The sequence below is a fragment of the Fusarium keratoplasticum genome, chromosome 2 (genome assembly GCF_025433545.1).
Source record: "Fusarium keratoplasticum isolate Fu6.1 chromosome 2, whole genome shotgun sequence".
Classification (NCBI taxonomy): Eukaryota; Fungi; Ascomycota; class Sordariomycetes; order Hypocreales; family Nectriaceae; genus Fusarium; species Fusarium keratoplasticum.
Window position 1 is genome coordinate 3,703,549 of NC_070530.1, and position 25,885 is coordinate 3,729,433.

Below are 25,885 nucleotides of genomic sequence, written 5' to 3' on the forward strand. Positions count from 1 at the left end.
GCAATTGGCCAGTCTCTCGACCCCTTGCGCTTGTCCCTGGCTTTCAACTGTGGAAGAATCAGGAGACAACAGGCAACTGTTGAGGGATATGTCGATATGGACCCGCTTTATCTCCAACGGCATGAAGAGCGTTGGATGGAAGCGTACACACGACAGGCAAATGCAGCTGATAGACCCAAGACTTGATCGCTCAAGAGGTCAGTATCAAATGAGAGACGAGAAAGAGCGAGACGAGGAGAGATACAAGGCGCAGACGACACGTACGGAAACTGAATGATGCTTTGATGATTGGATACCCTAGAAGTTCCTAGTTTCTCTACTATCTAGTTGATGCCCGCGCGCAACAGATATCGAGGCTTGGTTGATGCGCTGAACACAAAGGGAGGCTGGATACGGGGGCGAGCGACAAGGTTTGTTTGTTTGTTTGTATATACTCTTTTCTGCTTTTGCGTTCCATTGTTATTGTTTTACTAATGCCCTCGTACCACTTATACCGAGGCATTCTTCAATTTTCAGCCGTTTTCTCGAGAAAACACCCTCACATATGTGAATTCACTTATGTCATTCGTCTGTGGGAGAGGCTGAGCTGAGCGTTGATGACGGTTTCGTGGAGGCGCGGCCGCTGTTGCCCGTGGCGCAGCTCGCAGCCGTGATCGAACAACGGCAGGATCCACCCGAGGACCCTTTCTTTCCCAGTTCTTGAGCTGAGATGAGACCCCTTCCTTATTTCCAACATTAATCCTTCAACATTTTATTCTTCTTCTTTCATGACCGATATATAGCGTTGTGCCTTATTCGTACTCTTTTGTCCATAGACTTTGGACTTGACTCTTGGCTAGTCCTGATCTGACCAACCGTTACACCTTACTACTACTCCTATCTCGACCCCTTGCTTGGCGTTGCATCGACAGCAGTATCAACATCTTGGACATTTAGAACTGTCAAATGGCCGAGCCCGGTGATCCAGGATGGAAATGGTTCCCCAATGTCAAAAGCAGTTGGTCGCTGGACGTCGTGACGCTTCTCGCCGTAATTGGCGAGTCGTCCATGACTGAGCATTCTCAGACCATCACGGCATCTCTGCTATGCCTCCTCCCCCGACTCATCCCCGCGCCTCAGGCTCTTCTCAAACCTTCTCGCCCAGGTCGAATGCCTGAAACATTGGCAAAAATGACGGGCGTCTACAGCGGGACGACGCTCGACTCTGTGGGGTTCTTTGCAACCATCATCACACCTCTGGATGCGCTTCCTGCTTTCAGCTTCCGGGTACTGGAGATCAAGCATAGCGACCAAAGCCACTTTGGCGATGTTGAGATGCGATTTCCCTCCCGTAAGGACAGTTGGTATCGCCGAGGCCTTGACTTTATACAACAACGGCGTTCGAGCTCATTCATAAAAGACAATGAGTCTAATGGCGGCCAGGAACTGCGGCCCAACCGCATTCCTCGATCTCCTGCGCTAGAAGATGGTGGGCTCCCTCTCCCGGCATCAGCAACCCCAACTCCAGCACGAAAAACTACAATTCGACTTCCAGAGGACACTGCCCAAGACGAGAACTTTGCGCCCCCAAAGCCGCTTGCGCGCCGAGCCACAGCCAAATCGGTGGTTCAGGATATGCTTGCGAACCCAACTTTTGCCAACACCAAGAAACGTCCTGCTGTCCCTGCCGAGCTTTTCTCACCAATACACGTCCTTTCCGTCTTTTCCTGCTTTCTCAGTATAGCTATATTGGGCTGCGCTATTCATTGGGAGGATGGCAATGCTATTCTGGCTGTGTCTCTCATATCCTTTGCCTCTAGTGTGGTCGGATATGCTTCCTTCTGGCACCCCATCCTCATGAACCGCAAGCACACCAACGAAGTGCCTAGAGGCGATGTCATGATCCGCACACGCGAGGGTGCTTTTATCCTCATCAAGTGCACAGAAGAGGTCGCCCGTGAGCTCTACTCAGGCACTGAAGAGTGCCATTACCACGTTGGTGATCGCAGCTATCGACTCCTCATGGCGCTTGGGACTACCCTGCTCATGCTGAGCGTCGTTCTTCTTGGAAACTGCACATGGAACTCACAGATCTTCATTGGTGGATCGTACATTGTTCTCAATGGTCTCTATTGGGGCCTAGGCATGCTTCCTCCCTCATACTTCTGGGACCTCTCGCGGTATACTTGGAAGGATGTTACTCGCGACGACGCTAAGGACGCCCACCTGATCACGGATTCCTCAGACCAGCGAGAAGGCTATCCAAGCTACACACGCACTCTATGGTACGCTATTCGCGAGACCAGGCGTATAGGTTGGGTTTCTCGGAGCGGAGCTGCTCCCGGGACGGATCAGTGGAAGAAATGGCTGGCAGAAGCCATGGAGAATGCCGGGAAAGGAAAGAGAGATTGGGAATCTGTTGCGAGGAAGGATGTTATCATGAAGGAAAACCTCGGCGACGAAGAATTTCTCGACGAAGCAGCTCAACATGCACCAGCAACAGAGGTTCAGACCGCCAAGAGACGACACCACCAAGACTGGGACAAGGATACGACGTTTTAGATCAACTCGAGTCGCTTGTTCTGGACAATGGCTCAGGAAAGCGCCCATGCTGACACGTTGATTGACGAGGATACGATTATGGACAATGGATCTTGTGCGGGCATCTTTGGTTGGGAGCGATGGGATGATACCAGGAATTCTCCAGTTTGTATTTCTATAGACTGTGCCAAGCATGGCGTTCTTCTTCCAACGGATATAATACTAAAAGACGATGAAACCGAGGGATCTGATGCCCCCTGATACAATAGAAAAACCATATTGTTTGCAACTTTTAAAACGACATGCTTCTATGCCTTTCTGGCGCGCGACCGTCTCGTGTCCTAAACGCCGGCTCTCCGTAAAGAAAATGCGCCATGGCCCCCCCTTTTTGATACTCTCCAACGTCCAGTAACCAGGTATAGGGGTCGATTTAATCGTCAAAGTAGATGCCCTTCTTCTCCGAGATGTCAATCGCACCGCCGCGGTAGCTTCCCCTCTTCTTCTTGTTCTTCTCCTTGGTGAAGCCCTTGCCCTTGGTCACGATCAGGTCCTCGTGCGCGCGCTGCGAGTAGGCGATGGGGACGTATTCGTTGGACGCGAACTTGGGGTCGACCTTGATGTTCTTGGGGATGCGCGAGAAGGGCTCGTTCTGCTTCTTGCGCCCGTTGGTCAGGACGGGGTCAGGGGGCAGGGGAGGGTTCGTCGAGTCTGTCTCGGCCTCCGGAGACTCCTTGCCGTCTAGGGTGACGGACGAGTCGGACGAGTCCTTAACCTCCTTGCCCTTTTTGCCCTTCTTGTTGTCTGAATCAGAGTCAGAGTCTGAAGAGTCGGATGAGGACGACGAGCCATCAGAGTCGGGTAGTGGCACCTGAGCCGCAGTCTCAGCATCAGCCTCATCGTCAGAGTCGGAGTCGGAGTCGGAGTCGGAATCAGAATCAGAGTCCGAGTCAGAATCCGAGCTGGAGCTGGAGCTGGAGCTAGAGCTGGAACTAGAGGAGTCAGAGTCGGATTCGGCGTTCTCGTCGTCGGAATCGCTGTCCGAGTCGCTTTCGCTTTCGCTGGAGCTCGAGTCGGATTCAGAGCCAGAAGACTGGTCCCGCTTCTGCTTCTTCGCTCGCGGCTCGTCGTCGGAATCAGAGTCGGAAGAGCTCGAATCGGATTCGGAGTCGGAGGAAGACTCGGAGGAGCTATCGTCGACGGGGGCCTTGCGCTTGAGGTTCTTAGTCGCCTTGGGCTTGGGGGCTTCGTCTTCGCTCTCGCTCTCGCTGCTGCTTGAGCTCTCAGAGGACGAGTCGGCGTCCTTCATATCCACATCCTCTCCGTCATCGCTTGAATCGCTGTCTTCCGAGCTGCTCGACTTCTTCGCCGAAGCCTTCTTCTTGTTGGACTTGCTGGGCTTGGCGCTGGCCTCGCCCTTGGAAGCCTCCCAGGTCTGGAAAACGCTGACGAGCGAAGCGCTGGTCTCGGCGCCAGTCGCCTGCCAGCCCTTCTTCTCTCTCTGCTTCTTGAAAGCATCGTGGGCACCCTTGAAAGCGTGATCGGAGAGGAAAGACTCTACCAAGTCCATCAGCTGGCCAGGGGGAGGGGCAGAGGCGGTATCATCGCTCTTGGCCGCGGCGGCCTTGTTGCTCTTTTTGCCCATGGTGTCTGTGGAGGGCTTGACGGGGTTCAAGGGGTTGTTGGAGAATAGCCACGAGGGAGGGTTCTGTTTCGGGCCAGACATGTGCTGATGCCACGAAGCAAAGGCTAAAAAGTCGGAATGGCGGAGGAATTGGAAGGCTGAAGTTGGCCAAAAATTATTTCTTTGAGGCTGGAAGAAGCAGCGGATCGACAATGGCTGCTGGAAAATTTCTGTGGACTTGGTGGGGCACGTGCTGTTATCAGCGCTTATCGAAGAGCTCCACTGTTTAACCAGGGATGATGCCAAGTACATTTGAGATGGTCCCTGAGGAGAGAAGTATGATTTGTTAGCATGGGGGAAGAAGGTACTTGAAATGATGTGTAAAATAGGCCATGAAAACTGTATCATCGTATTGGAGAGACCTTCTCATGGCGCTAGCTCAGGGCAGGGTACCTTACTCTAGCCGCCGTCCCTCAGCGACCAAAGCACGTCCCAGCAGCTGCATCATCGCCTCTTTGGGTTTCTCAAACAAAACAATCCCCAGCTTTGACTCTGTCCACTTTCGTGCACATCACGATTCACGCTCCGGCGATCCTCCTCTCGAAATCCCTAGTTTACACCCGAATCGGAAAAAATCGTTCAAAAACCCCGATTGCTGGTCTCTTCTTTTACCAGACTGTCCTTGCAGCGATCTTCTGATCCAGCTCTGATGGTGTTCTCTTTGTTGCGACTGCGCGACAACCACTTTGCATCGCAATCATGAACGCCACAAAGCGCAAGTTCAATACCCTTTTGCAAGGAATCGGTTCTTCACACTCAAAAACAGGCGACGATGCCGCGTCCCATCTAGAGGCTGGTTCCTCGCCTTCGCGCCATGCAACCTCAAGCTCTCCAGGCTCGACAGCCCGTGTATCTGGTGTCGATGCTGAGTTACTCCAGAAACGTCGACGGCTTGGCCTGCCAGACTCGACGGCGCCTGTCCTAGCTAAGAAGGGTAGCCTAACGGCTACCATTTCTTCCATTGTTTCCCGACGACCGCAAGCTCGGGATCCCTTGAAGAGCCTCAAAGAATCACCGGCAAAGTATTCTCCGAGTGATCGAACCGAACTCTTGAGAAGACTGGCCACTTTTCAAGAAATAACAGATTGGACGCCCAAGCCGGACAAGGTGAATGAGGTGGAATGGGCTAAGAGAGGATGGGTATGCAATGGCAAAGAGACAGTGCGCTGTCTGCTCTGTCACCGAGAGCTGGTTGTTAAGCTCAACCGCAAAGTGGTTGACGGCAAAGAGGTTGCCGTGTTGGTATCGTCTGAGATTGGTATGTTTCGTTGCATGGCGATGCCCTATCCACCATCTGACGTTTCGATAGAGGAGGCTTTGGTCGATAAATACGCTGATCTTATCGTTACCTCACACCAAGAGGATTGTCTATGGCGCAAGCGAGGCTGTGACGGTAGGTTACTACGCTTGGAGAGAGTCAACTTCAAAGTATTGACATCCTGTTCCCAGATTCTCTTCTTCGCCTGTCTCTCGCCAACACGAGCAGCGGTCTCAAGTCTCTACGAGAACGATACGATGAGCTCCTGTCGAGAAAATCCTTCCTTCCATATGAGTTCAATCTTCGTCTTCCAGACGAGTTGAAACTTGACGAAATTCTTGCCCAACTGCCCGCTGATTTCTTCACCAACCCGGCGCCTGCCAACCCCGAAGTTGGATCTCGCCCGAACCGAGTTGCGCTGGCGCTTGCTCTGATGGGATGGCAGGGACTCGACAATCCTCGCATTGGTGCTGTCCCTAATTCCGCATCTTGCCATACCTGCCTCAGACGGCTAGGGCTTTGGATGTTCAAGAGCAAGGAGGTTGCGGACGACGGCGAGGTTCTTGTTCCTGCTCCCATGGACTTCCTGGACCCCGTTAGGGAACATCGTTTCTTCTGCCCCTGGTCCAACCCGGAGACCCAACGTCAGAGCCATGCCCATACTCGACCAGAGCAGGACTTGCCGGGGTGGAAAGTGTTGATGCAGACACTGGCCAATGACGCCCATCTTCGTAGCGTCTATGAAGGCCGCTCACCAGCACGACACCGAGCTCAACGATCGATCGGAGCCCCCTCAACCCCGCGGAGACCTGGGACTGCTGCCTCTATCTCCACACCACAAACACTGCCTGCCATGCGCACCGCCACCCCAGACTCTGCTGGTGTAACGGGCTCAGATCATGTTGAAGAGAGCGAAAAGGAGAGGGACGCAAAAGACAAGGAACGATGGGCAAGATTGAGGAGAGTGAAGAGTTTGTTTGACAACAAGGGCAGCAGAAAGCTGCGGCACTCTATAAGCCGTTCTATCAGCCGTCCAGGAACAGCGCACTCGACAAAGTCGGGAGGAGGCCAGAAAGAATGATGTACATTGTATGGAGTATGAGCCTGATGATACCATAATTGCTGAAATAGGTAGTATGAGTGGCGCGAGATGCTTTTGGGAACATGATCAACTCTTGACTCAATATTGGATGTTCGAGCAAGGTTCCTTCGACTGGATTTTGTTGTGACGTTTGTGTGCTGTGTCGACCAACGTCCATATGCGAGTAGGATAGGTGAATGGTCGTCTGCCGTGGCTAGGCTTTCCATACGATATCATCGAAGGAAACAATTTCCCCAGTGTAGGTCTTTGTCTCGTCCTGCTTCTCAACTCTTCCTTTAATGTCGTATCCAGCGAGTTCGAGGATTGCGAGGCGCACCCCCCCCATTCCGGCTCCGTTGCCCATCCGGCGCTGTGTCTCCATCCCGGCTGCCGTAGCATATATACTCGTTATACGGTCCGATCCCTCTCTCCACTTGCCAGGGGCAAGTCTATCCTGCCTTTCTAGCTCCTTTTCGATTTCTTGGGAGAGAGCGAGGCATTCAACCGGCCATTCTTCGCCACATTTGTCCGCCTTGGTGATCACGACTAGAGTCCTCGTGTTTGTTCGAGCAAGTGTCTTGAGCATCCATGTGTCCATCTCATAATTGTCCTTTTCGGCGGGTATCAAAATGATGGCGCCTCGTAGCGTCTTCCTGTGGGTAAGATACTGGACGATTGTCTCGCCCCAATCCGCCTTACTCCTGTATCCATAACCTGGCGTATCCATGAGGATAAGGCTACGCTTGGGGGGAGCATCACCCTTGCGGATGAGCTCGGGAGCGATCTTTGGCCGGGGTCCGACTCCATAGGCATTCATTGTAGTTGTCTTTCCCGCCCGGTGGCTAACTTTGGCGAGATGAAAGTCGCCGACGAGCGAGTTTAGAAAGTGCGACTTGCCAGCGTTGGAAGCCCCGACAATGACAATCTCGGGGATGTGGTCGTTTTCGGCGTGATGGGTATTGGATGCTGCTGAGTAAAGCAGCTCAGTCGACTGCTGAAAGAATTTTGCAGCTGCAGCTTGAGCTGGCTTTTCCTTTTCAATGGCTTGAGCTGACTGAACATTGCCATTCTTGTAACAAATGGACGTTTTCCAAAATAGGACCCGGTTATGACCGCCCATGCCCCGCGAACCCTCCTTGGGTGGTCTGCCATGTCTGGCATTTTCATGATCGAGTGCTATAGATGCGAGAATCCTTTGACCACTTGCCCTTTGGCCACTTTTCCTTTGACCAATTCTCCTTTGGCCACTTGGCTTGAGATTTTCAGCTGGGGAAAAGGCGAGGCTTTCGCGGGAGCTGGGGCCTCGGGCTCTGTGTTGTTTTTTTGATGTGCGAGTACCGGACCTATGTTGATACCGTTGACCGGAAATCGAGGAGAATGAGCGTGCAGTTACTTGTTGGGGTCGTAAGGGAGAAGAGATGGGTTTGCTAGGTCCGAAGGCGCGTAATAGCCGCGACCGCATCATGTTGAAGACTTGCCCCTAGTGGTGAAAAGTAGATTGTTTGGTGATTGCCAGATATCTGACCCAAACTAGTCGCTCAATAACGAAACAACAAAAATGTGAAATGTTGAGGCAAGGGAATGAAAAATACGAGCAGGAATTCGCAAGGGTGAGTTTGAGCAGAGAGGATGGATTTGAGCTGGTTTGAGTGAAGCATCACGACCAAAGGACTTCCAAGAGATGTATCACGTGACAGAAGAAGCTGCACAACTCTAGGAGATCCACCAGCATTACTGTAAAGATGGGCTGAGAGCGGCTCAAAACAAAAGTCTACGTTCCTAGAGGCCTATGAATTTGACTCTACTGCATAGCATATCTTTTAAAGGTGGCGGCATCTTCTCATAGCCAGGCTGGCCTAGGCTTTTTTTACCTGAATATCGTCAACAGGCTCTGTCTCACTCTTGCCGATTCTCGGCACCCACGAATATGACTACCACCAACCTCACAGAGCTTGACGCCCATGAGCAGCCCTCGGATGAAATGCGGGCGGAGTGGAAGAGCTTCATGCGTCAAGACCAGAAAAGCCTCCTCGATGACCCTCGCATCGATGATCCTCGCGCTCCGCTGGAAAAGTCTGGCTTCCGTACAGTCACGACACTTTCAAGAGCGCAGATTGCAAGCAGCTTCGCTCACCTGAATCCTGACCTTGCCTCTGAAGCCGAAGGCGACATCTCCGTTATTCATCATCCCCTGATACCGGGTTCGTTGAGAATCCATTTCTGCCTCGCATTGATAATCGGGTAAACTAACAAGTGATCTAGGCCTTCTTATCCTCCCATCGCTACTCCCACCGATGGTGCAGAGGGATCTGTTGGACCGTCTAGTACATCGCGATCTAAGTAACCCGAAGCATCAGACCAACCTCCATCTCCATTATGACCTCCCATACCCGGAAGGTCAGCAAGATGACGAAACGTCGTTCTTCGCCCTTCACCCAGATAGTCCCGCCTCATTCATCCCCAAAGACCCCAACGTCCACAAACCACTCTCCATCAAACAGGTTCTGCAACGAAAACTGCACTGGGTCACGCTGGGTGGCCAATACGATTGGACAAACCGCGTGTACCCTGACCAATTGCCTCCTCAGTTTCCTGACGACATCTCTCGCTTCCTAGAGGGTCTCTTTCCCGAGACGGTCGCCCAGGCGGCCATTCTCAACTTTTACACCCCGGGAGACACCATGATGATGCATCGAGACGTCAGCGAGGAGACCGACAAGGGCCTCATTAGCCTTAGTCTGGGCTGTGATGGCCTCTTCATGATCGCACCGAATGCCGCCCAGCCCCAGCCGAAGAGCGAAGCAGCTGGTGACAAGGAGTACTTGCTGTTGAGATTGAGATCCGGAGACGCCATCTACATGACTCAGGAATCCAGATCTGCCTGGCATGGAGTGCCAAAAGTGCTCAAGGGCACATGCCCTGGCTACCTAGAGGATTGGCCGGCTCGCGAGGATGGCAGGTTTGATGAGTGGAAGGGATGGATGAAAAGCAAGAGGATCAACCTCAATGTTCGGCAAATGAAAGATTAAACCACCAAGTTTGAAATGGTAAGAGTTGTTGTGAGCTTGGATCTAAGGAAAGCAGGGACAAATCATGACGCTTGGTGCCTTGCTGTTTCTGTTGCGATCTTGTGCATTTCTTCATTCAAGGGAAGCGCTTAGTAGTAAGGGGCTGCCTCTCTTACGCTGTCATAAATTAATCCAGAGCGACTGGCTAGGTAGTTGCTCGTCTGCTTTGAGGATTGTATATCATCCCGCCATATCCCCATACCCCCAAACACCTGATCAAGCAAAGCCGAACCCCTGTGCATTTTCCAACGCCATTCCGAGCCGTTCCCTCAATACGTCTTTATCTCTATATTCGGGAAGAAGGAGAGTCCCGTAACATGTATAAGCCGTGGGCAAGTGCCCGCCATCCCCCTCTTCCTCTCCGTTTTTCTGAATCACGAACTGAAGATTTTTGATGCCTCCAACTGGAACTCGATCTGAGGATGTCACGAACTCCAGCAGCTTGCGTTTCATCCTATCGTCGTACCTTCTCACGACAGACCAGAAGTCTTTAACAGTACGATGCGACGCGTCCCAACCGACGTAGCGTGCATACCGTTTGAGTTCCGAGATGTCAATTTCTTGGATGCCTTCCACCAGTGACTGCAGAGTGGAGGGGCTGAGTAGAGAAAGTGATTTCTTGTCTAGGCATGCGTTGAAGCCACGTTCGAAGGCAATGTATTGCCGCCGAATGGAGATGTCCGTGAGATAGCGAATGTAATGAGTGACATAATCATCTCGGTTCTCGTTCGTCACCAGGGGCGCGTCGTCTGGGTTCGAAGTCTGGGGCGGTGCGACATCATCTGAGCTTGCTGCTGCCCTGGGCCAAACCACGCTCTTGTCTGCAGACATTTCCCTGGTGATGTTGGTACCCAAGGCAGAAACTGAAAACTCGTAGGTGCGGGCAAAGATATCCTCAACCAGACCATCCTTTTCATCCCATTCTAGGAGTGTTGTCAACCCGCTCGCCAGGTCCGGCCACCCATCAGCAATATGGTGAAGCTCCGCCACCGGCTTGCCCAGTAGTTTCCGGTACAGGGCCCTTGGGAAGGTGATAGGCAGGGTCAGCCCGTTGAACAGGGCCAGTGACATCAAGAGGCCGACGAGCTCATACTTCCAATCTTCGGTGAGTGATCCAGGGGCAAACCAGGCCATGCGTGTCCGATCGTCGACTGTGAAGGCGCCATATGCGGGGTCCAAGCACTCTGCGATGGCCAATCGAAAAAACTCTTGCTGAACGCCTCCCGAATCGAAGCCCTCTTCCCCGCCTTCCTCTCCCAAATGCACCTTCAATGGGCGGAGAAGCTCCCTCTCTTCCCGCCTCCATAGTTGGTCGAACGCATCTCGAGCAACATTTTTGCGACTAATTTCGAGTATCAGGTATTTGGATGAGCCTGTTTTCAAGAGGTCTTGCAACACCCTCTTGTGGTGTGGGTTGGTGACGAGACTTCCAGGGTCAATGATGGCGCTCATCCGTGTTTTGAGAGAGCTCGACTCCTCAAATACGCGACTCATTCGAGCGAAATTGATAGAGCGGAAGAATGAGACTAGGGTATCGGGGTTGAATATGTAAGGATAGTCCAAGATATGTCGTCTCCAGCGCGTCGAAGTAAAAGATAACCAGTCAACCGGCATTTCAACCGAGTCCAATCGGTCTGACAGATAATCAATACGGAATTGGATATCACCCAGAAGGAGAAGGTTTCTGTTAGTGTCTATGTTCGAGGTTAGCATGAGATTTGTTACTGCCTTGCAAACACTACGGCCAGAGGTTGTCCACTTACGCATGGTCTCGATGAATGACAAGGCTCCTCCGAAGGGTCCATCCATGGCGAAGTCGGGTTTTCCATTCCACTCGTTCAAGATGATGGTACGGGCCCAATCGAGAAGCACTGTCGGAACGCGTGTTTCGTGCAAGAGGCGCTCAGAATGCGCGAACTCTAGAACCGAGGCTGAGCCCGTGCTGAGAAAGTCGAGCTGGCTTACAAGAGGCTGGAGGATGTCGGGGTCGGGAGTTTTGATGTTTGAGGAAGCTGTAGAGCATGCCATGTCCGCAAAACAACGTCTGGCTGTAATTGCGCAAAATAATCGTCGGGCAAGTCTGACGGCTAGGTCGTTCGAGAAAACGTCATCATACCCTAAACAACGAGATGAGGGCTGCCGTGCTACCGCGGTACCGCCAGCAAGTGTCAGGCCGTTGGAGCGTATTCGCGACATTTCGTACAAGGTGCGTGAATCAGGCACAACCGGCGCCGCAGCGACCAAAGCATGCATGCAGATGGACATCAAGTACCCTGCATCAACACTTGAGAGCCCTTTGGCACCCCTTTGGACCTTCTTGCCCCTGACCCCAGCCAAGCGATCTACTTGAATGTCTTGTGAAGGGACAAACAAGCGTCCCGCTGCCAACCAAAGGCTGTGAAGAACAAGACTTGATGCAACGCGGTCCATGCGATAAAGACAATACCATAGAGTCTGGGAGTCGTAGAGTTTATTGTCGCAGGTGAAAGACTGCACCACAGCCTTCGGGTCCATGAGAACATTGAAAAGGGTTTGCTCATTGAAGCTCTTCCACTGCTTCTTGGAGATAGCCGTGGGAGACGACGATCGACGACTCAAGGGATGTGAGGCGTTTTCCGGCTTGGGATATATGTTGCCCGTTTCCTGGGACGTGGTAAGATAGCTCTCTAAGGTCCCATCTTCTTCGTAAACGTCACATATGAAGTTGATAAGATCAACATTAAGTCGAGATAACGCCTGGGGCAAGGCTTCATTCAACCACACAGATGGAGGCTCTGTGTCTCCTTCAACGGAGTCTTTCACTTGTGGTACCTGGGCACCCTGTTTGGGATGACGGCCTGGCGTACCGAGATTCTCAGTGCTGTGCTCTTCTCGTGCTGCATATGGCGAAGATGGAGGAGAACCTGTCGGTATTGAAGGATGTGAGGGTTTTGTCACGTTTTCGAAAAAGGCGGGTCTTGCTGGCACTTCTGGTATTGCCCGAGCTGAGGTTGTGATAGTGGCCTTCGGTTGTGCTGGCTTGTCATGGAGGATACTGCTCATCCGAGGAGATAAGATGGTTGATTTGGTGTTGTCCCTTCTTTCGATGGGGTTTACTGGCTCGTAAGGCGTCTTCTTGGCTTTGGGGGATGCTCCACCCCTTGACTTCGGGATCGAGCCGTGGCCGGATCTAGCACCCTTGGCACAGAATGAAGCATCATTTAGTCCAATTTCAGGCTTTGGAGGGGCCATATCTTGTGCTTCGTTTGGCTTTGTGTTGGACCCAGATGGAGTGGATGCGTGACGTTCGGGGTGTGGTGCCGTCCGTACCTGGGGAGTATCGACATCGATTGCTGGTTTCGTCCGATGCGGCCCTGCGATGTCGTTGACTTGCTGCGACATGACCGTCATGCCTCGAGGTGTGAGCCATTCAAGCATCTTGAAGGTTACGGTTCCAAAAAGGTTGGCGGCAAACGATCGATGATCTTTGCTAACGGGAGCCTCAACAATGCGGATATGAGGTGCATCGTCGCATTGCGTCGAGTTTGAAGCTTGGTTCGTATGGAGTTTGGTGTCGGCTTGAGCCGGATATGCCGGGTTGTTGGTGGAAGTGAGCACTGTTCCTTGGAAGGAAGATGAACGCGAACGTTGACGAGTAGAAGGATTATCCTTGCGCAGGATTGGGGATGTTTTGAGGGAAGATCTCTTGGAATCGGGATGCGGAGGTGAAGGTGGTCGTGGAGAGAAGATCAAGTTACCAAGGGCTGCGGATGGTTCCTTGGACTTGCGGAGGAAGGGACATAATCCGTTTTCGGGATTGTCTTGACTAGCCAAGTATACAGCCAACGTTCTTGCACTTGTCGCGTTGTACCTGCGGATGGGCGCTTTGCCGGCCAAACGGCGTCGACATGTGAAGCAGGTGGGTGTTGCGCAGTTGACGTTGTCGCAACCGTATCGCAGTTGAACCACGTATCTATTCGCAACAAGTTAGCGCTCTGCTGGTTTTAGTTGCAATGTCTAGCACAAACCTCTCAACTAAAAGCTGAAAGTCGTGACGGCGACTTGCGCGATGAATGGCATAAACCCGCGCCGGGTTCTCGATGTTTTGGACGTATGCTTCAAGTTCGGGTGGAGCGTCAGCAGGTAAGCGGGCGAAGGGCGCCTCTTGCCACAAGCCAGCGACCAGGTCGACGTCGGTCGCCGGCTCAATGGAAGAGACCCGTGGTCGAGAAATCTCGGGCGTCATGACATCTGAAGTCGAGGTCGCGCCACGGCGGGCGATTGGGAAGCAAAGACGTTGCTTGTGACAGGGTTGCGTGCGGTAAGGGGGTCGTGGTTCAGCTTCTCATTCCATCGGTCGAGATGTCGATATCGGTGTCGCTCGGCCGTTTGAGTGTCTGGAAGAAATGGGTATCAAGTCGATTATTATATAGCTTTATGGTCGTTATAATTGTTAGAGTGTGTATATGGTTGGGATTGGAAGGCAGAGCAATGATTGAAGTTGTGATGATGGCGAGGAGCTGCTCGTCAGCCTCGCGCAGCACAAGCGTTTTGGCGATTCTGCGCCACTTCCCGTGCATGCCTGCCCGATGACGGGGGACCCGCCAGCGGCCAGCGAAGTGCAAGTACCAGATCAACCCAAACTGGCACACAGCAGCTTACCAATTCGGGTGAAAAGCTTCGGGCCGACCCAAATCCCCGAAGTGCTGGGGTGAGTCAGCAGGGGGTCCTGGAACCCTCCAGGAGGGGCTTGGAGGGGCAAAAAGGCAGAAAAAAGTCAGTTATTATCATCGTGATATCTGGATCTTGTGTGACGTTATCAGGAAGCCCCGCCAAATCCCACCAAACTTCACTGCGAATTTCCCACTCGCAACCATCTCTCTCCCCAGGCCAAGATTCTGGATACAGGTTTGCAGACATCTCTCACTGTACGCAAATTCCACATCAGTGTCACCGTCTTTCGCATTTCGCCATGAGCGGGCAGGCTTCTGGGGCGGCGGCCACCTCGGCCTCGCATCCATACACCTGCAATACTTGCCAGGTTGCGTATCGCAACATCGACCTGCAGAAGGGTCATATGAAGAGTGACTGGCAGTAAGTGATGTTGGAAGTTTTGCTGGGGTTTGCTGACCACTTTCAGTCGATACAACCTCAAGCGCCGAGTCGCCTCGTTGCCCCCCATCTCCGCTGATGTGTTTACCGAGAAGGTTCTGCAGGCCAGGGCTGCATCAACGGCCGAAACCGACAAGGCCTACTTCGAGCGCGCTTGTGAGGTTTGTCAAAAGACATACTACAGCGAGAATGCGTTCCAGAACCATCTGTCCAGCCAGAAGCACAAGGCGAAGGAGGCGACAACTATCATCAACCCTGCCCCAGGTCGAGCCGACGACGAGACCACCTCTGTTGTAAGCTCTACATTTTCCCTCGGGGAACCTGTAGCCGTTGGGCGAGATGAAGTCGACTCAGATGCGGAAGAAGAGTTCAACCATGTTGTCGAAGGCCTGCAGAAGGCACGCATTGCTGAGCAGAGACCCTCACCCGTGAAGCGACCGTCCAACCCTCGACCGTCGGCCCAAGACCCTGAACATGAACCTGATGCAGCGCGCGCTTCCGACTCCAAGACTCCCGTTCCAGCCGCTCAAGAACCTACTTCTACTTTGGAGTCGTGTCTTTTCTGCAACTATTCCTCTCCCACAGTCTCACTCAACACACACCACATGGAGAGGTTCCATGGCATGTTCATCCCCGAAAAGAAGTACCTGGTCGACCTGGATGGCTTGCTCAAGCAACTGCAAGACAAAGTTCACCAACACCACCAGTGCCTATACTGTGACAAAGTCAAGTCCACAGTTTTCGGTATCCAGACGCACATGCGCGACAAGGGCCACTGCAAGATCCCGTACAGTAGCGAGGATGAGCAGCTCGATATTGGCGACTATTACGACTTCAGAAGCACCTACTCAGATGAAGAAGAATTGAGTGATGATGAGTCTGTCGTCGATGAAAAGACCGGAGGTGCGAAGCTCGGAGCCCGGCGTGTGGCCAAGGTTACTGCCGAAGACGGAGAGGATGTCGAGGAAGGAGGCGATGGGGATGGCTGGGAGACCGACAGCTCGGCATCTTCACTGGACTCTGCGGATCTCACTGCTGTCCCAGCCGAAGGACACATCCATCAGTTCGAGCGTTTGGATAAACATCCTCACCATTCACGACATGACACACGGCATCGGCACCAGGCTGATGGTTGGCATTCGCATGCTCATAAGCCTACCCGCGCAGTGTTCTACGATGACTACGAATTGCATCTTCCCTCTGGCAAGTCTGTTGGCCATCGCTCACTGAACCGGTATTTCCGCCAGAATTTGCACAACCACCCCTCTCCTGAAGAGCGGGCAGAGCGCTTGGCTATCGAAGAAGCAGCACAAGATCAGGAAGGGTTGTCTTCTGATGGTCAGCTTGTCCATGCGAATGGCAGGTCCCGTGACATGGTTCCTCGTGGTATGGGAGGCATGGTTGGTGTCACAGAGCAACACAAGCGCGGCGCTCGCAAGGCTGAGGAGCGCGGCCGGACACTTGAACAAGTGCATACAAAGAGGAACGACTGGGCGTATGGGAAGAAGCTGAACAACCACAAGAATTACTATTACCGCGAGAAGGGTGGTGGTTAAAGTACATAAATATAGGAAGACTCGAGGTATTTAAAATTTAAAATTTAAAATTTAAAAAAAAAAAAAAAAAACTCTTTTAAAAGACTATAAGGGAAGATACTAATAATAGCTTATTATTAAAAATAAGTAAATCTAATATTAATACTTAAGGTTTATATTTAACTTATAATAATTTAATAAGAATTTATAAAGGCTTATAATAATAACTTATAATATTATATAATAATAATTTATAAAACTTTTAAAAATAATAATATAGCTATAATATAAGCTAAATAAAAAATCTTAATAAAATAATTAAATTAAATAAAAAATTAAAAAAATTAATATTTATTTTTATTAGCTTTAATACTAAGTAATAAAGATATTAATTTTATTTTAAATTATTTCTTAAAATTATTAATTTAAATATTTAATATTAATATAAAATATTTTTTTTTATATTTTTTTTAATAATAATTATATAAGTTATTAATATAATTTAATTATATTTAATATTAGTAAATTTATTATTAAATATTATTATTTAATTTTATATTATCTAAAATAAGGACTAAAGTATTATAATTAATATCTTAGTAATTTTAATAATAAAAGCTTTATACCTAAAGCTAGAGGTCTTAATAAGCTTAAATTAATAAGATTTATTTATATAATTATTAATAACTTTAATAATATAGTAAAGCTAGCTTTATTTATAATAAATAACTTATATCTTAATTAATTAAAAAGATTAAAATCTAACCCCTTTATATAATAACTCTCCCTTTTAATATTAATTTTTTTAATTACCTTTATAATTCTTAATTACTTAAAAAAATTAAAATCTTAAAAAATTATACTTTTATTATCTTTATAAAAAAAAGAATTAATTATAATTAATAATAATAATAACTAATTAATCTATAATAAATTAATTAATTAATAATATGATAATAATTATAATAGCTTTTTATAAAAACCTTTAAGTAAGTAATTAAAATAATATAATTAATATTTATTAATATATCTTTTAATATAACTAAAATAACCTTAATAAGGAAATTTAAAAAAATATAAGAAATACTTATAATGAGCTATAAAAAATAATAGTAAATAAATATCTTTAAAATATTATATTAAATAAAAACTTTAATAAGTTAAAATATATTAAACTTATAATTTTTAATTATAATATTTTTTTTTATTTAATATCTTTTTATTTAATAATAATATTAATAAATAAAAGAATTTTAATAAAAAAAAGCTGTTTTTATTAAAAGCTCTTAAAAAAAGCTAAAAGATTTTAAATTTTTATTAATAAAAAAAATTAATTACTTAGGGATTTAAAATATAATTAGTACGTATAATATAATTTATAACTCTTATTATAAATATTAATACCTTTTATTATATTAAATAAGAGGATTAAAAAAGTCTTATAGCTAATTAAGATTTAGCTATATAGCTATAAATATAATTATATTAAGAAATAAGGATTATTAATATTATAGGTTTTAGAGATTTATTCTTAGAGTTAGTATAAGTTTTATAAACCTAAAAAGAATTAGCACTAAGGCTTAGTACTAAACTTAGAGGTAAATAAAGGTTTATAAATTTAATTAATTAAATTTATTTAATAAAATATATAATATATATATCTTAGCTTATGTAAATATATAAATTCTAATAATTATAATAATAATTTTAATAATAACTTATTAAATATAATTTATATTTTTATTTAAATTAATATTATTAATTTTTTATTATTATACTTTTAATATAATTAATTTATTTCTTAAGAAATACTTTTTTATTATATATTAATAGCTTTTAGTTAATAAATAATTAATAATATTTTTAATATTATTAATATATAATAATTATTAAAATATAATAATTATTAAAATATAGTTTATAAATAATTATTAATAAGTTTTATTTATTAATTATTTATTTATATTTATTATAATTAATTCCTAAGATAAATATATAAGTAATATATAAAGCTTTAATAATAAAAATATTAAATAATTTTAAGCTTAAATTATTATTATAAATTTTAAATTAATAAATTTTATAAATTTATTAATAAAAGAATATAAAAACTAAGATATTTAAAATACTTAATAAGTAAATAATATTTAGGATATTAATAATTTAATTATTATAATTATAAAAAAAATAAAAAAAATATTATAAAATTAAATAACTTAGAGATATTTAATAAAACCTTATATAAAATATTAATTCTTTTTAATATAATTATAAATATTTATAAAATAATATTTAATATTTTATATTTTTATATTTAAAGATATTTAATATATTATAAATATATTTAGTATATATATAATATTATAATTTAAATTTATAATAAAATAGTATTTTATAATTTTATTTAAAAAATTATTTTTAAAAATTATTAATTTTAATTTTATTATTATAATTTATAATATTTAAAATAAAAATAAAAATATTTTTATTTATATTTTAATAATTTTAATAATAAAAGCTATATATTTAAAATTAAAAATATTAATAAATTTAAATTAATAAGATTTATATATATAATTATTAATAATTTTAATAATATATTAAACTTAATTTTATTTATATTAAATAATTTAGATTTTAATAAATTAAAAAAATTAAAATTAAAATTTTTTATATATTATTTTATTTTAATATTAATTTTTTAATAATAATTTTAATTATTTAAAATAATTAAAATTATTTATATTATTTTTATAAAAAGATTTTTAATTATAATTAAAAATAATTATTATAATTAATTAATAATATATTCAAAAAATTATAATAATTTTTTATATAAAATTTTATTTTTTAATTATATTATTTTTTTTAATATTTATTTTTTTTTATATTTAATTATATTATTAATTAAAAAATTAATTTTATTAAAAATTTTAAATAAAATTTAAAATAAAAAAAATTAATATTAATAAAAATTATTATTATTTATATATTTATATAAGCTAAGATATATATATTATATATTTAATTAAATAAATTTAATTAATTAAACTTATAGACTTTTATTTACCTCTAAGTTTTAATTTAATACTAAGCCCTAATATTAATTCTTTTTAGGTTTATAAAACTTTAATATCAATTCTAAGAACTAATCCCTTTAAAACCTATAATATTAATAACATCTATTTCCTAATATAATTATATTTATAGCTATATAGGTCGATCTTAGCTAGTTATAAGATTTCTTTAATCTTTTTATTTAATATAATAAAAATTATTAATATTTATAATAAAGGTTATATATTATATTATATATTAATAATATTTTAAGTCCCTGAGGAATTAATTTTTTTTAGCAATTTTTTAAAAGCTTTTAATAAAAAAAGCTTTGTTTTAATAAAATTAATCTTAGTATTAATCTTAAATAAAGAAAATTTAAATAAAAAAAATTATAATTAAAGATTATAAGTTTAGTATTTTTTAAGGTATTAAGGTCCTTATTTAATATAATACTTTAAAGATATTTATTTAATAGTATTTCTTATAATTTATTATAAATATTTTTTATATTTTATTAAGCTTATAAATTTCCTCCCTAAGGTTATTTTAGTTATATTAAAAGGTATATTATTAAGTATTAATTATATTATTTTAATTACTTAATTAAAAGTCTTTATAAAAAGCTATTATAATTATTAATATATTATTAATTAATTAACTAATTATAAATTATTTAATTATAGTTATTATTAGTTATAATTAAACCTTTTTTATAGAAATAAAAAAAATACTTTTAATCTCTTTAAGTAATTAAGAATTATAAGTATAATTAAAAGGTTAATATTAAAAGAAAGAGCTATTATATAAAGGGGATTTTAATTTCTTTAATTAATTAAGATTTAATTATATAATTAGAAATATAATTATATTAAAAATAAAAAGTATTAATTTTATAAATTTTAAAGAAATTAATTTTTAAAATTAATATTAAGATATTATTAATATATTTAAAAAATTAATATTAAAACTTAATATTAAATTAAAATTTAAAACTAAATATATATTTATTTAATTAAATATATAATATATATATCTTAATTTATATAAATATATAAATAATAATAATTTTAATAGTAATTTATTTTAATATAAAAATTTTAAAAATATATTATAATAAATATTTAAAAAAAATAATAAAAATCATAAATTAAAAAAAATATTTAAATATAATTTATTTAAAAATATAAATTAAAATATTTTTAATTTATTTAATATTTTAATTAAAATTTAAAAAACTTTATATTACTTTTATTTTAATATATTTTAATAAAAGATTTATATAAAAAAATTAAATTAATAATAATAAGATAAATATTATATATTTTCATATTAATTAATATAAATAATATTATTATAATATTTTATATAATATTAGATTAAGATTAGTAAAATTAAGGCTTATTTAATAAGGCTTATAAGATATTAAATATTTTTATTTTATTTAAAAAAAATATAAAATAAATATATATTTAATAAAAATATTAAAATATTTAAGAAAGTTATTATAAGCTATAAGAATATTAAGTATTTTTATAAAATAAAAAATATTTAAATATAAGTAATTAAAAACTTATATTAAAAATAGCTATATATATTACTAAGACTTTTATAATAGCTTAATAAAAATATATTAAAATTAATTTTTAATATTAAGAAAGTATTATATCATATTAATAAGTATATCTTATTAAAAATTTAATTAAATATAATATTAGTATTAAAGGAAATATATAAATTTATCTTTATAAGAAAGTAAGCCCCTTAGGCATAATTAAGGTCTAATTAGAGATAATAGTTATATTTATATTATTATAAAGACTTTAATTTATTAAATCCTCTTTAAGGCCTTAGCTAAATTAATATATATTACCTCCTAGGTTAGATAACTAAAAGAGGTTTTATTAAGCCTCTAGTAATAATTAATTAAATCTAAATATCTTTATAATTACCTTTTATTTAAAGAGCTTAGTCCCTAAGCTCTAATATTTAGATAAAGTTATATATTTTATATTATTATACTTATATTAAATTTAAATATTTCTTTTTTTTAATAGCCTTAATAAGTTCTTATAAGCTTATTATAACTTATTAGTAATTATTTATTATTTTCTTTATATTATTTTCTATAACTTTTCTAAGCTTTTATTATTATTATTATAAAAATTCTTTATAATTAATATATATATATATTTATTATATTATTTTTATATCTTTATTAATTAGCTATTATTAGTAATTTAAATATAATTAATTATTATTATTACTTTAAGTATTTCCTTTTTAATAATAAGTATTTTCTTATTATATTATGTATTTTTATATTATTATATTTTTATTTCTTATAAATATTTCTTTATATTTTTAAGAATTACAACCTTAATTTTTCTCTTTAATATATATATATATATATATTTATATTTAATTTAATTAGTATAAAGTACTTAATAATATCTCTTTTTAATACTAATATTATTATATTTATTATAAATTAGGGCTATCTATATAGATCCCCTTAATATATCTATAGTACTTTTATTATTATTTTTAATACTAATCCTTCTTTTCTTTTTAAGCTATAATATTATTTTCCTAATTAGGCCTAATTTACTATAAAGCTAATAATTACCTAGCTAGCTATTTATATATATAATTACCCTCTAAGCTATTATATAAGGTCTAATCTAATATATCCCTTTAATATAAAAGGCACTACCTTAATATTATTATAATTATCTATAAATAGCTTTTTTTATTAAAGGGCCTTTAAATAAGGCTTAATAATATCTAAGTATTCTCTAAGGCCTTTATGCCCTTAAGACCTAAGCTAAGATACTTTTATCTCTTTTATTTTATTAAGTTTCCTTAAAGGTTTATTTTATTTTATTCTTATTATAAGCTTAAATTATTTAATACCTAAATAAGCTTTTTATTATAAGAGGCCTTTTTTAATATTTATTAATCCTTATAATCTCTTTATTTTAATTTTTAATATATTTCTTTTTATACTTTATATTATTAAGTTAGTTTATTTTATTATTAATCCTAATTATATTTTTATTAAATATATTATTAATATAATATTTTATTATATTATATTATTTAGGCTTATTAAGAGCTTAAATTAATATATATATTTAATAATAAGCTAAAAACTTATATTTTTTATAATTATAATTATAAAGGGTATAATATAATAAATAAAAAAGTTTTTTTTTATTTTATATTTATTAATTTTTTATAAATTTCCTTAGAGCTCTTAGGTATAGCCTAAGTATATTAAAAGGCTATAAAAGATCTTTAAAAATAATATAGTATTTCTAATATTAATTAGTCTTATTATTAAATTAAATATATAACTTTTATTTTAATTAATTATAGGTTAGCTTAGAATTTAATTTTTAAATAATTACTTATTTTTATTTTTTATATTTTAGCTAGAATTACCTTAAAAGATAAAATAATACTTTAAGAGCTAGCCTCCTTAAGGTAATTATTAATATTCTTTTTTATATAATTAATACATATCTCTTTTTTCTTTTCTTAATACCCTTTTTATTTTAATTAAGATCTCTCTAAGTAAATATTAATCTCTTTCTTTTTAAGATTTAATCTAAAGTAATAATTATTACTTTATTATATATAATTAATAGCCTATTAGCCTATATACTTAAGGAGGCTATCTTATATTTAAATAATTATAAGAATGCTTCTTATCCTAAGGAGATTAATATAAATAAGCTTATTCTTAATATTAGCCTTAGCTTTATATAATAGCTAGCTAATTATTAAGATAATTTAGCGCCTAATTATTTTATTTTATATATTAAAAAGCCTTTTATTTATAATACTTATAAATAAGCTATTTTAGGGCTTACTCTTAGGGGTTATTTAACTTAATATTATTAAATTAATAGGGATAATAATAATCCCTAGGCTAATAATCTTTTTAATAATCTCTTAATATTTTATATTTATTTTCTTATACATTTATAATTACCTAATATTATAAGCCTTTAGGCTTATTATTAAGTAATTAATTAATTATCTTTTCTTTATTACCTTAGGTTCTTATCTTTTATTATTAATATAAATTAGCTTTATTCTCTTTTTATAATAATTTTATAATATACCTTATATCTTTTATTTAATTACCGAATATATTTTCTTAAAAGTATTAATATTACTAAGGAGTTTCTTTTTAAGCTCTAAATTAATAATAGCTATTAGCTAATTTTTTTTAATTTATAGCTTTAGCTAAGTAGCTTAATAATTTGTTTTTCTTATTAGGCCCCTTAATTAAATCTATAGATTATAGAAGGTAATAGCTTTTTGCCTTTTTACCTTTTACTTATTTACTTAGGCTTAACTCTTTTCTTTTTATAGCCTTACTATGATATTTTTAAGCTAAATTAAATATAAAAATATCTAAACTTATTTAATAAAAAAACCTTTATTAAGCTATTAGTAATATGCTTATTTAATAAGATATATTTTATTTTTATTCTTTTTTCTTTAATTTTTTATCTTAGTTAATAATTATATATATTTATATAATAAAGCTTTATATATAATTAAATTAATTTTATCTTAATAAAATAAAATATTTATTAATTATTATATTAAATTATAACTTTAATTAATATTATTAAGCCTCGCTAGGTAGCTAAGCTTATAAGGTTAACCCTAAAGGAGGAAAATAAATAACTTATAAAAATACCTTTTTTAATAACTTAAGAAAAAGCTAATAGCTTTCTTTACCTTAGTAATTAATATTATAATTATATTTTATTTATTTTCCCTCTTAGTAATTATTTCTTTAAATCACTTTATAATAAATACTTAAGAGCTCTTTTTATTTTTTATCTTATTAATAAAGCTTATATCTATAGCTATAAGAAGTATATCCTCTTTAGATTCTTAGGTTACCTTTAGCGTTGTGATTTAGTTAGTAATTAATTTACTAACCAATGAACTAAGATTAGGTATAATTAAAAAGTTAGTAATTTTTTAGTCTTAGTCTAACTAAAGTTAGCTTAAATTTTCAACTAAGGAACTTAGTTAGACTAAAGTCAAGGGCTATTTTTAACTAAGACTTTTTAGTTAGACTAAAAGTAACTAAAAAGTTATAGTTTTAGTAACTTATTAAAATAATAAATAAATAACCTTAATTTTTAATTATATAAGTAGGTATTATAATATCTCTATTTTATTTATATTATAATAAAATATACCTTATATTTTTATTTAATTTATTAAGATTATTATAATAATTTTAAAAATAGGTATTTTTAAAAAGCTTATTTAGACCTCTTTAAGAATAATAAAGTAATTTCTTTAATTATACCTTATATAAATTAATTAAAATTAAGATAAAATATATTATAGCTAAAGGCTTTTATAAGGATATATATAATGATTCTTATATTATATAATATTCTCTTAATAGTCTTTTATAGCTATTTTTAGTAATTTTTCTTAATATATAAGTAACTAAAAGCTTAACTTTTTCGTCTAACTAAAAAGTCTTAGTCTTAGTCTTAGTCTAACTAAGACTAAAATAGGCTGACTAAAGTCAGCCGTTGACTAAGACTAAGGTGACTAAAGTCAGCCCTTGACTAAGACTAAAGGACTAAAGTTAGCCCTTAATTAAGACTAAAGTAACTAAATCACAACCCTGGCTATAGCTAATAATTCTCTTACTCTTATATTACTTTTATCCCTAGGAATTAATAAAAAGAGGTTCTTTTTTTACTTATACTTAAAGAGATAAAAAATATAATTAATTATATATAAAAATATAATAATATTATTAATTATTTAATAATAGTTTTTATTAAGTATTTTTCTTATATTTATAAAGCCTCTCCTAAAATAATATTATTATAATATAAGGGATTTCCTTAAGCTATAAAGGGCCTTTAAAAGCTTTAAAATTATACTTTATTTCTAATATTCCCTTAATATCTCTATAAATATATCTTTATTTAATAAGATATATATATATATAAAGGTATTAATTATATTATATTAACATATATAATAAGCGAGTATTATAGATAAATAAGTATTATAAAAATCCCTTACCTTATATTTTCTTTATTTAATTAATTAATTCTTCATTACTAAGTATATTAGGGCCTAATACTAAGGCTAGAATCCTTCTAGCTTTTTAAACCCTCTAAAATAACTTAAAACTAAGTATCTAATGCGCCGCAATAATATATATAGTTTATTATTATACTTTATATCACCGGCAGTAAGGTATTTAGTCTCGATGTGATATTATCCCTAATTTATATAAGCTATTTAATCTAGAAAAAGATATCTTTATTTATTTTATTCTTAACCTAGATTCGCGAGGATTCCCTTTATGGCTATATTATATAAAAGAAATAATTAATTAATTACTTATTAATTATAATATATTACTAATTAATATATATTAGGCTTATAACTTTATTAAGTAATATTTAGATCTTAAGATATATTTCTTTTATAAATATAATTATTAAAGAGCTAAATATAAAAACCTAATTATTATTTATAATTAATTTTAGCTTATAATAAATATAATCATAAAGTATAATATCT

General features: G+C 38.0%; 6 protein-coding genes and 1 pseudogene across 7 annotated transcripts, besides 1 other annotated feature; 4 read left to right on the forward strand and 3 right to left on the reverse strand.

The window, feature by feature from the left end:
* Positions 1–945: 945 nt before the first annotated feature.
* On the forward strand, positions 946–2,541 carry NCS57_00305700 (uncharacterized protein; the record flags this gene model as incomplete). Its single annotated transcript, XM_053053072.1, has 1 exon — positions 946–2,541. One exon carries the CDS (start codon positions 946–948, stop codon positions 2,539–2,541), a length of 1,596 nt encoding a protein of 531 aa, XP_052918318.1.
* Positions 2,542–2,950: 409 nt separating this feature from the next.
* NCS57_00305800 (SRP40-C domain-containing protein) lies at positions 2,951–4,162 on the reverse strand (the record flags this gene model as incomplete). The annotated part of the gene is made up of 1 exon (XM_053053073.1): positions 2,951–4,162. The coding sequence occupies one exon, from the start codon at positions 4,160–4,162 to the stop codon at positions 2,951–2,953; it is 1,212 nt and encodes a 403-aa protein (XP_052918319.1).
* Positions 4,163–4,900: 738 nt separating this feature from the next.
* Positions 4,901–6,540, forward strand: NCS57_00305900 (uncharacterized protein; the record flags this gene model as incomplete). Its single annotated transcript, XM_053053074.1, has 3 exons — positions 4,901–5,459; positions 5,511–5,594; positions 5,651–6,540. 3 exons carry the CDS (start codon positions 4,901–4,903, stop codon positions 6,538–6,540), a joined length of 1,533 nt encoding a protein of 510 aa, XP_052918320.1.
* Positions 6,541–6,754: 214 nt separating this feature from the next.
* On the reverse strand, positions 6,755–7,660 carry NCS57_00306000 (EngB-type G domain-containing protein; the record flags this gene model as incomplete). The annotated part of the gene is made up of 1 exon (XM_053053075.1): positions 6,755–7,660. One exon carries the CDS (start codon positions 7,658–7,660, stop codon positions 6,755–6,757), a length of 906 nt encoding a protein of 301 aa, XP_052918321.1.
* An 807-nt stretch (positions 7,661–8,467) lies between these two features.
* Positions 8,468–9,569, forward strand: NCS57_00306100 (Fe2OG dioxygenase domain-containing protein; the record flags this gene model as incomplete). The annotated part of the gene is made up of 2 exons (XM_053053076.1): positions 8,468–8,741; positions 8,803–9,569. 2 exons carry the CDS (start codon positions 8,468–8,470, stop codon positions 9,567–9,569), a joined length of 1,041 nt encoding a protein of 346 aa, XP_052918322.1.
* A 255-nt stretch (positions 9,570–9,824) lies between these two features.
* NCS57_00306200 lies at positions 9,825–13,926 on the reverse strand (annotated as a pseudogene). Its single transcript has 3 exons — positions 13,616–13,926; positions 11,372–13,560; positions 9,825–11,302 (listed from the first exon to the last, which is right to left on the reverse strand).
* Positions 9,825–13,926: a sequence feature.
* Positions 13,927–14,418: 492 nt separating this feature from the next.
* NCS57_00306300 (C2H2-type domain-containing protein) lies at positions 14,419–16,255 on the forward strand (the record flags this gene model as incomplete). Its single annotated transcript, XM_053053077.1, has 2 exons — positions 14,419–14,681; positions 14,728–16,255. The coding sequence occupies exons 1-2, from the start codon at positions 14,560–14,562 to the stop codon at positions 16,253–16,255; spliced, it is 1,650 nt and encodes a 549-aa protein (XP_052918323.1). The 5' UTR covers positions 14,419–14,559.
* Between the last annotated feature and the right edge of the window lie 9,630 nt (positions 16,256–25,885).